At 59.1% G+C, this 11,702-nt stretch overlaps 1 protein-coding gene across 2 annotated transcripts in view; it reads left to right on the top strand.

Moving 5' to 3' along the window:
* DEGS2 (delta 4-desaturase, sphingolipid 2) overlaps window positions 1-11,702 on the top strand; it is a 20,136-nt gene that overhangs the window by 6,256 nt on the left and 2,178 nt on the right. Inside the window, exon 2 of one of the 2 annotated variants that reach the window (XM_007109078.3) lies at window positions 10,152-10,894. In XM_007109078.3, the coding sequence (XP_007109140.1) occupies window positions 10,152-10,894 (743 nt within the window). Of the gene's footprint in view, window positions 1-10,151; window positions 11,360-11,702 lie in introns of those variants that run through there. The other variant, XM_028495527.2, reaches the window with a different exon arrangement.

Raw genomic sequence — 11,702 nt, 5'->3', positions numbered from 1 at the left:
TCCATTCGTTCCGTTCCTCCCCACCCCCCCACCCTTTTTTTTTTTTTTTTTGGCCTTACAGACATTTGCGTTTTTTTTAATGCAGGGCAGGACCCTGGGAAGTTAGGCCCCTTGTCCAAGGTCACCCAGCCTGGTTAGGGTTAGGACAGGGCTCTAACTTGGTGACTCCGGTCTGCGCCTCTGTTCCATCCTCTTCTCCACCAGGGACCTGAAGAGAGCCTGTCCCCCTCCTGTCCTCCCTGGCACGTGACCCACGGGCAGTCGCCAGCTCACGCGGCCCCTTCCTCTCATTCTTTCCGGCCTCCGTACCGATGTGTGTGCTGTGCCTTCCACCTGGCCTGCTTCTAATCCACATTCTTTAATTCGTACCAGCTTTTATGAGGTGTGATTTGCATGCCATAAAATGCACTCATTTTAAAGGCACAGTCCAGTGATTTTTTAGTAAAGTTACAGAGTCTAGTTTGAGGGCCTTCCCCTCACCCCAGAGGTCCCTAGGACCACCTGCAGTCACTCGGCAGCCCACCCTGTATCCTCAGAGCCACTCCTCATCCCTCGAGTTTCGGCTCGAGTGTCACAGGACTCGGTGTGTGTGTCCTGAGCACGTCCTAGTCGGGACACACCACTGTGCCCCGCACGTGTGCCTCCCACCCCTGCGCGGCCTGCGAGCCCCTCCCGCCTCTGCGGCCCGGGGCTGGCTCGGCCCAGACCTTCGGTAAATATTTGTCCGGGAATCAAGGGCAGGTTGGGCGGGAGGTGGGTGGGTGAGTCCTGGAGGCACTCTGGGCCGCTTCCCCGGTGCCCCCAGAGCACCTCCCACACTGACCAGCCAGGCTTAGGCTTGCCTTTGGGCTCCGAAACCGGAAAGGAGGGGGCGAGATGGGGCAGGGCACGGAGGCTTAGGAAGCACTGGGTCCAGAGCTGCAGGGGAGCCGTTTAGGAAGGCGGGGATGAAGAGGGCTTGGGTGCCTTTGCTGTAGAAGCCGTCAGAGGGCAGCTGCTCAGCCCGCTGGGGGAGAGGGCAGCTGCTCAGCCGCTGGGGGAGAGGGCAGCTGCTCCGCGCGGGGCGGCCTGTGGCGGGACAGGGTCAGACAGGCGCTGGAGGCAGGTGGGCAGCAGTGAGCTGACCAACACGATGGAAAGTTCAGGCCGGGGGGCACTTGGTGGTGAGAGGCGGTGGCAAGGCCCCCCTGGAGCCAGTGGGACTGTCCTGCGATGGCACTTGACCCCCCTGGGGAAGCAGTCAGGGTACCTGGCCCTAGATGGTGTCCGGCCCGGGTGCGCGGAGGGTCCAGAGTGGGGAGAAGCCCCGCGCGCTCCTGGGAGCCCTGGAGGAGGCCGGAGAGGAGGCACCTCATCGCGGCCGGTCGGCAGGGGCCGCCCTTGCTCCCTGCGGAGGGCGAGGGCCCGGCAGCCCCCCGTGCCTGGCTGCCTGCGTCTGCCGTCTCCTCCCCACCACGCCTGGCACGGCAGGATTTGTCAGGAAGCTTCTGGGAGCAACGAGGTGTCCACGGGGAGGCTGTTCTGTGGTATCAGTGTAGGGCGTTGGGGCCGGGCTGCCTTCCCTTCTGGCAGGCTCCTCATGCACGAGTCTGCCACGTATGTAAATATACGTAATGCATGGAAATGTTCACATCCGCTGGGCCAAGCGCCCCGACACCTCAGGGCCTTCGGCCTCCCCTCTGTTGCCCACCGAGGCCCTTGTGCCCCGGGGAAGACCCCACCTCCAGGTCCTCACAGCCCGGGGCTGTCAGAGCGGGCGCCGTAGGGATGGAGAGTGAGGAAGCTGGCCCAGAGAGGGACGGGGGCGGCCCAAGGGCACGCAGCACTGGGACCGGGGGCCAGGCCGCAGCGAGGCTCTCTTGAACGGGGACCCAGGATTTTCTCTGGGCGCTTTGCCCTGACGACGTGGCCCAGCTCCAGGAAACAGCTCCCCTCGGGGCTGAGGAATCCCTGTGGACTCTGGAGGAGCCGCTGGAAAATTAGGTTGTTTCACGATGTGGTGGAAGCCCTGCATGCTCATCTCCAAGATGGGGGTATGGTCCCCTCCCGGGCAGGGTGGCGAGGGCTGCATGAGTAAGCGTGTGTCAGACGCCGGGCACGTTTCACCTGCTGAGCACCACGTCCACACCCGGGCTCCGGCCGCATCCAGCGGGCCTGAAGTCGGGGGGTCCTGAGGTCGAGTCTTGGCTCTGTCGGCCTTGCCCTGCCTTGTCAGACCCTTCCCTGGGCCTCGGCCCCTCCTTTCTGTGTCATGCCTGGACAGTCGGACTTCTAGCAATGGTTGTTTTCGTGGCCAGCTGCCTTGGGCCCCACCCAGGCTGCTGCTGGAAGGCCATTTGCACGGGTCTGTCTGTCTCTGGTTGTGTGTGGCTGTCCATGCGGGCTCCAGGCTGCCCCACTGGAGCAGAGAGCCCTTGAGGCGTGAGTGTGCTAACCCAGCTTCTCTGGTGCTCTGTGCTGGAGGCCTGAGCGAGCAGGGTTCCCCCGACATCAGCTGAGATCCCCCAGGGGGGCAGAGCCTGGTCAGGCTGGGCCAGGTTTGGGTGTCCAGCCAGGCCCGGAGGACTCCTCATGGGGCTGCCAGGGCACTCTCGCCCTCCTCCTGGGGCCCAGAGAAGATGGAGCCAGCAGCTTTCCTCTCCCCAGCCTCATCCCTGAGCCCCAGCAGAGGCGCCCCTCTGTCAGGCCAGCACCCCCTGGCCTTCTCCGTGACCCCCGCCCCGCATCTCTGTCCTCTCCTCTGCCATCTGCTGGCCCCAATCTCTCCCATCTCGCCCCCCCGAGCCAGCCCTCCCTCCCCAGGCCTGCGCTTGGCCGCACCTTCTCACCTCGCCTCCGGCTGAAACGGTTCTTGCTGGGGCCCCCAGGGCCTTGCTAAGTCCAGCAGGTGCCTGTCCGGCCTTCCTCGCCGTGACCCTCCTTGACCCCCAGCAGCTGGGCACCCCCAAGCCCACGGCTCCATTTATCCCAAACCCGACTGCACCCAGTGACCTCATTAGGCCTGCCTGGCTGGAGGGCCCCAGAGCATCTTCTCAGGGAGGCCCCTAGGCCTCCCACCTCCCCAGGGACCCAGAAGCCCTGGAATTGAAAAGGTTCGATGTTTGCTGTTTCGCTTGAGCGAAGATGGAGTCTTCGTCCAGCAGGCGGTAGATGAGCTAGTGAACCAGCCTGACCCTGCTCACCAGCGAGGTCTCCGAGCCGTGCCACCCCTGGCATCCGCTGGGCTCCTAGCCCCCTGGCCGCTGTCTCTGAGCCCCCATTTTTGACGGGCTTGGCTTCCTGGGGCTCCTCCTCCCCGCACTGTGGTCTGGACAGGGCCTCCGGGCGGGGTGGAGGTGATGCTCTCGGCCCCTTCTCGGGATCGCCCCCGAGCTGGCCCGCATGCAGCTTGTGCCTTGGCTGCCTTTTCCCGTTGCTTCCAGCAGGATGGCTGGGCCCAGTGACTCCCATGGCCGGGGAGCATGGGGCCTTTCCTCATAGGTTAACGCAAGCCTGGGGCCAGATCACCTCCAAGATCAGCCCACAGCCCCAAAGGTCAGAAGTGGGATGTTTTTTACTCTCAGATCAGAAAACTGTATTTAATAACAACAGTAGTAAGAGCTCCCAGGGCTCAGAGCTGTCATCCCAGCCTCACCACAGCCTGGATGGGCAGGTCGGGGTGTCACCCCATTTCCCAGATGTGGAGACCCAGGCTGGGGCAGTGCTGTGGGCTCTGCCCAGTCGGCCAGGGTGAGGGGCTGGGGACCAGGCGCCCCAGGCTGTGTTGAGGCCGCACCCGAGCTGAGGGCAGCTGAGTCCCTGGGACACTGTCAGGAAAGGAGGAAGGGGTGCCAGGCCAGGCAGGGAAGGGACACCCAAGGATGTTCTCCTTTGCTTCCACTCATGCACGACTTACTGGCCTTGTATGACAGACGGGGCACCAGAGGCCCACCATCCAAGGTCACAGCTGCTGGGCTCTGTCACTGCCCTTGCCTCTGAGGGGTACGGGAGTGGCCTGTTTGCTGGCCTGGATCCCTGAGCTGGGGTGCTTGTCCCTGCTGGCTTGCCAGTCTGTGCTCACCTGGTGCAGGTGTGGCCTGCCCCGGGCCTGGCCTCCTTCCAAGGAGAAGATGGAGAGACCCGGCCTGTGGAGGCTGGTGGCCTCTGGCTGCCTGGCTGAGCTCCCAGGTGTGCCTGAGCAGGTGAGGGCCCGGCCCGGGGTCGCCCAAGGGGAGAGGCTGGTGTCCAGAGGCCACCTCTGGTGGGCGGGAGGCTGGTGGAGCCCTGCTGGCCTGTGGTCCCCACCTGACATTCAGGTATGCAAATGTTCGGGAACTTTGCATGTGATCCCGGGCACTGGGCGAGAACATTCCTGAAGGCTGGGTCGCAGGCATATCCTTCTTGCCCTGGCCGTCGTGAAGACGCTTCTGTCCTCCCCGCCTCCACCTCACTGTGGCTGCTGGATTCCCACCTCCTCAGGCCTCTCAGCCCCCCAGTGGAAGCACGCATCTTCCCGGGCACCACTGAGGCCCACCTTCTGACCCCCTTTGGCAGCAGGAACGAGCTGGGATGAGGCCTGCCCCCGCCCCCCTCCCGAGTGGGGCCCACCCCCCAGGTCGGGGTCCTTTTGTCTCCTTTGCCCCGCCTGGCGGGGTGATGCTGGGCGAGTGCCATGCCGGCTGGTCCACCTCGGCCAAGGCTGGCGGGCAGTGGCGCCCTTGAGGGGCAGGGTGGAATGTGAGTCGCCGCTGCGCCCGGCGCCCAGCGCCAGGCCAGTGCAGGGATGGGGCAGTGAGGTCAGCCGGGCTGTCGGAGCCCCGGGGTTTCCTCATCCCCCGTCCAGTTGCTGTGCGTTTCCTAGAGCTGCAGAGACAAATTACCACAAACAACGCGCTTGTTATCTTACGGTTCCGGAGGTCAGAAGTCTGACCCGGGTCCCACTGGGTGAAGTTTCTTCCGGAGGCTCCAGGGGGGAATCTGTTTCCTGGCCTTTCCAGCTTCTGGAGCCGCCTGCGCCCCTCGGCTCGTGGCCCCTCGATCTTCACAGCTAGCGAGGCCGGGGGAGCCCTCTCCTGCTCGCTTTCCCGCTGTCCTGAGCCTGGGATGACGCTGTGCCGCCGGTTACTCCAGGCTCTGCTTGCTGTTGTGAGGTCAGCAGGCCAGCACCCTGGCTGCAGCCTGACTTCCAGGGTCCCTCAGAAGCTGACCGATTCACAGTGAGGGGAGTAGGACCTGGACGTGTTTGGGGGGCCCCTGTTCTGCCCACCCCAGTTGCCAGTCTCTCCCTCCACCTTGTGAGCGGGTTCCAGGCGGCGGGGCCTTGGCACCCCCTTCTCTGCATCTTCCTCCACCTGCCTGGGGCAGCGAGTACCCTTTGGGGCCTCTGGCCTTTCTGGGACAGCCAAGTCGCCTCCCACACGCAACGCGGGGACAACCCACTGGGCCGCCGCTGGGCCACGTGGGCAGGCCCGGGAGGAGAGCCTCTGCAGCCTAACGCCACCACCGCCGTCCCCAGCACACCCAGCCTCGGGCAGCATCCTGGCCGCCGGCCTTCACGGTGCGCTTGGTTGGGCGGTGGTCCCGAAGCGCAGGTTAATCTGGGTGCCCGCTGCCGGCCGGTCAGCCTCAGCTTTCCGGGCCTTGTCCATCCATCCTCCCGGTGACCTGGTTCAGAAGCGAGCCTTGGAGCTGACGTAACCTGCTCGGAGCCGGGATTTTTTTTTTTTTTTTTTTAACTTAAAAAAAAAAACCAAAACCTGTGGTAAAGGATAACACAGAATTTGCCATTTTAACCATGTGCGAAGCATGTGATTTGGGGGCATTCATTCCTTTCACAGTGTGGTGCAGCCGTCGCTACTATTTCGGGATTTTTTTTTTTTTTTTTTTTAACTTAAAAAAAAAAACCAAAACCTGTGGTAAAGGATAACACAGAATTTGCCATTTTAACCATGTGCGAAGCATGTGATTTGGGGGCATTCATTCCTTTCACAGTGTGGTGCAGCCGTCGCTACTATTTCCAAAACTTTTTCATGACTCCAAACAGAAATTCTACACCCATTACGTCACGGCCCATCCCCCCGCCCCGCCCCCCCAGCCCTGGAAACCTCTACTTTCTGGTTCTGTGAACTTGCCTGTTCTAGATATTTCACGTAAGTGGAATCGTACGGTATGTGGCCTTTCCTGACTGGCTTCTTTCACTTGGCATCATGTCTTCAAGGTTCATCCATGTTGTATGCAGCCCGTGGTAGTCCTTCATGCCTTTTTTTTGGGATGGGGGAGGTGCTTCTAGTTTATTTGGGAGTCAATTCCCGGGAGCCGCATTAAGGGAGCTGGCCTTGTGAAACAGGAAAGCAGGAAATTCAATATAAGGACTTTTTAAATTGAGGTATAATTGACCTATAACATTATATTAGCTTCAGGTGTACAATATAATGATTAAAAAATTTTTTATTGAAACATAGTTGATTTACAATTTTAGTTTCAGGTGTACAGCAAAGTGATTCAGTTATATATACATATATATATAATTTATCTGCATTCTCTTCCATTATAGGTTCTTACAAGATATTGAGTAGAATTCCCTGTGTGTACTACACAGTAGGTCCCTGTTGGTTATCTATTTTATGTATAGTAGTGTGTACATATATTTTAAAAAATATTTATTTACTTATTTGGCTGTGCCAGGTCTTAATCGTGGCGTGCGGGATCTTTAGCTGTGGGATGCGGGCTCTCAGTTGCGGCATGCGGGATCTAGTTCCCTGGCCAGGGATCGAACCCGGGCCCCCTGCGTTGGGAGCACGGAGTCTTAACCACTGGACCACCAGGGAAGTCCCAGTAGTGTGTATATTTTAATCCCAAACTCCTAATTTATCCCTCCCCCACCAACATGGTGATTTGATATGGTATACTGCGAAATGGTCCCAACAAGTCACCATACAGAGTTACAAATTTTTTTTTTCTTGATGAGTTCTTGGATGACAAGTTCTTTTATTTTTTTAATAGACCTTTATTGGAGTATAATTGCTTCACAATACTGTGTTAGTTTCTGCGGTATAACAAAGTGAATCAGCTATATGCATACATATATCTCCATATCCCCTCCCTCTTGCGTCTCCCTCCCACCCTCCCTGTCCCACCCCTCTAGGTGGTCCCAAAGCACCGAGCAGATCTCCCGGTGCTCTGCGGCTGCTTCCCACCAGCCAACTGTTTTACATTCGGTAGTGTATATATGCCCCTGCTCCTCTCACTTGGCCCCAGCTTCCCCCTCCCACCCCAAGTCCTCAAGTCCATTCTCTACGTCTCCCTCTTTATTTGGATGAGAAGTTCTTGATGAGAACTTTCAAGATCTACTTTCTTAACAACTTTAAAATATGCAACACAGTGTTAATAACTACAGTCACCATTCTAGACATTACATACCCATGTCCTACTTAGTTTGTAACTGGAAGTTTCATTCCTTCCTAAGGCTGAGTAATATTCCATTGTGTAGAGAGAGCATATTTTGTTTAACTACTCATCAGTTAACAGATACTTGGGTTGTTTCCACCTCTGGCTATTGTGAATAGTTCTGTGAACATGGGTATGCAAGTTTCTGTTTGTGTCCCTGACTTGAATTCTTTGGAGTATATATTTAGGAGTGGAATTGCTAGGTCTTGTGGTAATTCCATGTTTAACTTTTTGAGGAACCACCCAATTGTTTTCCACAGTGGCTGCACCATTTTCCATTCCTACTAGCAACATACAGACAAGGGCCCCCACTTCTCTGCAGCCTCGTCAGCACTTGCTATTTTCCGTTTTTTGAGTTTAGCCGTCCTAGCGGCTCTGAGGTGGGATCTCACTGTGGGGCTGACTGCACCCCTGGTGACTGATGGTGCTGAGCATCTTTTCATGTGCTTAGAAAAACAGGTGCACATCTTTGGAGAAATATCTATTCAAGTCCTTTGCTCATTTTTATTGGGTTGTTTGTTTTGGGGTTGTAGGAGATCTTTATATATTCTTGTTACTAAACCCTTATCCAGAGCTGGAATTTGAACCCTTTCTGAACGCTGCTCCCTTCCAACCCCCCCTGGAGATGCTGTGGCCCCCCTGGGCCCCTGTTAAGCAGAGCTGAGGTTTACTGCCAGGCCTCGGCTTGCCTGCTCTTTCCCAAGTTCTGCTTTGACACTTGTGCTGTGACCACCATCCTCCGGGACCTGATTAGGTGGTGTCCTTGGCAGCTTCGGGGAGAGCTCCCGGGATCAAAGGGCCCAGGCAGTTTTGCCGAGCTTGGAAGCCTGGGGGGTGGCTCCAGCAGTAGGGGGAAGGAGGCTGGAATGGCAGCGGGGGTGTGTGAGGTTCAGTCGCCACCCCCCCGACCGGCAGGCTGTCTTGAGGGCTGTATAGCACCACGGCTCACTTGGTCGGAGCCAAAGCCACCGTAGCCAGCCAGATGAGGTGAAGGCTCGGTGGGAGTGCTGGTGTGTAGATAGCAGGGGTGTCAGTGCTGCCTCGGGGATTCTGTGGGCTTCCTGGGCAGAGCTTCTAGGACGTGGGAACCCCGACTACCGCCCCCCTCCCCCACGCGGCATCTCCAGCAGACGCCGGCTGTCCCACCATCAGGCTCCAGGACCGGTATGTGGAACACATACCCCGTGAGGCGCATCCTGCCCACACTGTGTCACACTGGGACACAGAGGCCCAGAGAGGGTGGGAAGGCACCATGGCCACACAGCAAGATCAAGGCTGACCTCGAGATGGGCTTGTGGCACCACCATAGCTTGGGCAGGAAGACTCTGAGCCTGAGTCTCCCTTCCGGGGCAGAAGTCCTTTGCCCCTGTTGTGTTTCTCCTTGCATACCCCCAGGGACAGGCAGCTCACCACCTATGAAGCAGCCTGTTCCGCTGCTGGGTGGCTCTGACAGGAAGTTCTCTGGGCTGGGAGGGAGAAGGAGCTGTCACGCTTCCCACTCTGAGCACCAAAGGGCCGCGACTTCCCGGGTCACTAGGAGGGAAGCGTGGGCCAGGATTCGACCTTGGCCTGGCCGATTCCTTTTGGGGCCCAGCCTCTGCTGCAGCCCTGGACACCCTCTTCACAGGCCAGCCTGAGGCCGCCCAGCTGCTGGATGGGTAGGAGGGGCGGACACTGAAGGCACTGGAGACGGGTACTGACTGTCCTAAGGGTGCCTGGGACGAGCCCCACCCTCGCCGGCCTCGATCCCCATCCGTGTGTCAGGACGCTGGCTCCACCTGAGGGCCTGTCTCCTCTGCCGGGGAACCAAGCCAAGGGACACAGCGGACCTGGAGTGGGAGGGTGACTGTCCCCTTGAGCATGTGATGCCCCCCGGCCCTGTCCCTCCGTGCCCCTGGATACAGCACCAGCTGCCTCACCAGCCTTATGCCTGCCAGCACCCTCCCACCAAGCAGAGGTTTCTAGAAGGCACTGCTCTCTTGCCGCAAAGGCACCCACCCCACCCTGTTCTCTCCTGGCTGGGAAGCCCCTCCCTGCTTGGGCAACTCCCACCTGCCATTGTTTTTTCCTTTTCTGTAAAACAAAATACAGAAAAGTACAAAAGACACTATAACAAACACCCACCACCCAAAATAAGCGTATTCAACATTTTATCATATTTCCTTCAGATCTTGTTTGTTTTACGAACTGAAACACCGAGACAAAGCCAGAGCCCTCCACATTCCCCTCCCCCAGCCACCCTGCCTCCTCCCAGGGGCCCCGAAGAGTCTGCCTGTGGCTCTCGGGCTCCCTGGAAGCCTGCAACAACCAAGCAACCGTACACAGCACCGCGTGCACTGAACCTGCGGCTCTCGGCAGCTGTTTTGATTTCGGGAATTATGTTTCTGTGGCCCATGCTGACACCTGCTCTTTATTTAGGCTGCTGACAAAGACCCCCACCCTGGGAAGTCTCCCCAGAGCCCCCTGGGTGGTGCGGGGAGACGGGTCTGTCCGCCTCCCTCGGCAGGAGCACAGGCGAGGCTGCTTCTTGGCCCAAAGGCGCAGTGCCAGATCTTAGAGCGCCTCTCTGTGTCACTGCCTGGCGGCTTAATGGACGGTGGAGGGAAAGAGAGGGAGGGAAGATGGCAGGAGAAATTTCAGGAGGAGAGGAGGGAGGAGGGGAAGCATGCATTCGGGGCCCACGCGGCCAGTGCCCCCCTCACCTTCTCTCCCGGTCACCCCTGCAGCCAAGTACCCAGCCATCAAGGCCCTGATGCGGCCGGACCCTCGTCTCAAGTGGCTGGTGCTGGGGATGGTGCTGGCGCAGCTGCTGGCCTGCTGGCTGGTGCGGGGCCTGGCGTGGCGCTGGCTGCTCTTCTGGGCCTACACCTTCGGGGGCTGCGTGAACCACTCGCTCACGCTGGCCATCCACGACATCTCGCACAACACGGCCTTCGGCACCGGCCACCCTGCCCACAACCGCTGGTTCGCCGTCTTCGCCAACCTGCCCTTGGGCGTGCCCTACGCCTCCTCCTTCAAGAAGTACCACGTGGATCACCACCGCTACCTGGGCGGCGACGGGCTGGACGTGGACGTGCCCACGCGCCTCGAGGGCTGGCTCTTCTGCACGCCGGCCCGCAAGCTGCTCTGGCTGGCGCTGCAGCCTTTCTTCTATTCGCTGCGGCCGCTCTGCGTGCACCCCAAGGCCATGACCCGCATGGAGGTGTTCAACGCCCTGGCGCAGCTGGCGGCCAACGCCACCATCTTCACCCTCTGGGGGCTCAAGCCCATGGTCTACCTGCTGGCCAGCTCCCTACTGGGCCTGGGCCTGCACCCCATCTCGGGCCACTTTGTGGCTGAGCACTACATGTTCCTCAAGGGCCACGAGACCTACTCCTACTATGGGCCCCTCAACTGGATCACCTTCAACGTGGGCTACCACATGGAGCATCATGACTTCCCCAGCATCCCGGGCTGCAACCTGCCCCTGGTATGTGGCCATGGTCGCAGGGCTGCGACGGGCACCTTAGCGGGAGGTGGGGGGACGTGGGGAAGGCTTTGGGCCACACTCTGGCCTTTCTCTCGTGCTGATCACGGGATGGCTACGTGCTCACTTGGGGTCCCCAGGGCAGAAGGAAAGGCCACCTGGCACACGGAGTGCCTGGCTGGAGAATAAGAAGGTGAATTCCGGGGGGCGGGGCAGGGGCTCAAGGGGCATTTTACAGTTCAGGCCTCTTGGTTTAATGAAAACCCGTTTGAGCACAGCTATGATATTCACTGGCTGGCTGTGTGTCCTGGGGCAAGCCGCTTGCCCTCTCTGTGCCTCAGCTTTCTCTTCTGTAAATGGTGCAGCAGTAACGATACTGCGAGTGCAGCACCTCCCCTTCCTGATGCTGTCCCTCCGCATTTCTTGTCACTGCCCTGTGACACTCCAGGGGCCCCCTCATGGCACAGAGAGGACAGGGTGGGCCTTACCCTTTGTGACCCAAGGAGCTTGGCCCGAGCTGCCTCAGAGTGGAAGCCTCTGGGCTGGTGCCTGTCTTGGGAGACCTGGGTTGGAGAATTTCTAAAGAAGAAAGAGGGAGGGAGAGGAAGGGGAGGGGGAAGAGGGAGGGGGTGGAGGGGGATTGGTTGAGGTGAGGGGTGTTGGGTGTTTGAGGGATGAAAGGGAGAGGGAAAAGAGGGGTTGGAAAGGTGGTGAGGGTGGTGGGTTTGAGTAGTGTAGAGGGGAGGAGGAGTGTGAAGGAGAGGAGGTGGTGAAGTTGGGTAGGAAAGGGTTGTAATGGTAAGAGGAAGGC

The sequence above is a fragment of the Physeter macrocephalus genome, chromosome 11 (genome assembly GCF_002837175.3).
Source record: "Physeter macrocephalus isolate SW-GA chromosome 11, ASM283717v5, whole genome shotgun sequence".
Lineage (NCBI taxonomy): Eukaryota > Metazoa > Chordata > Mammalia > Artiodactyla > Physeteridae > Physeter > Physeter macrocephalus.
Note: the sequence above shows the minus strand (reverse complement) of the source record. Positions and strands in the feature narration are given on the sequence as shown.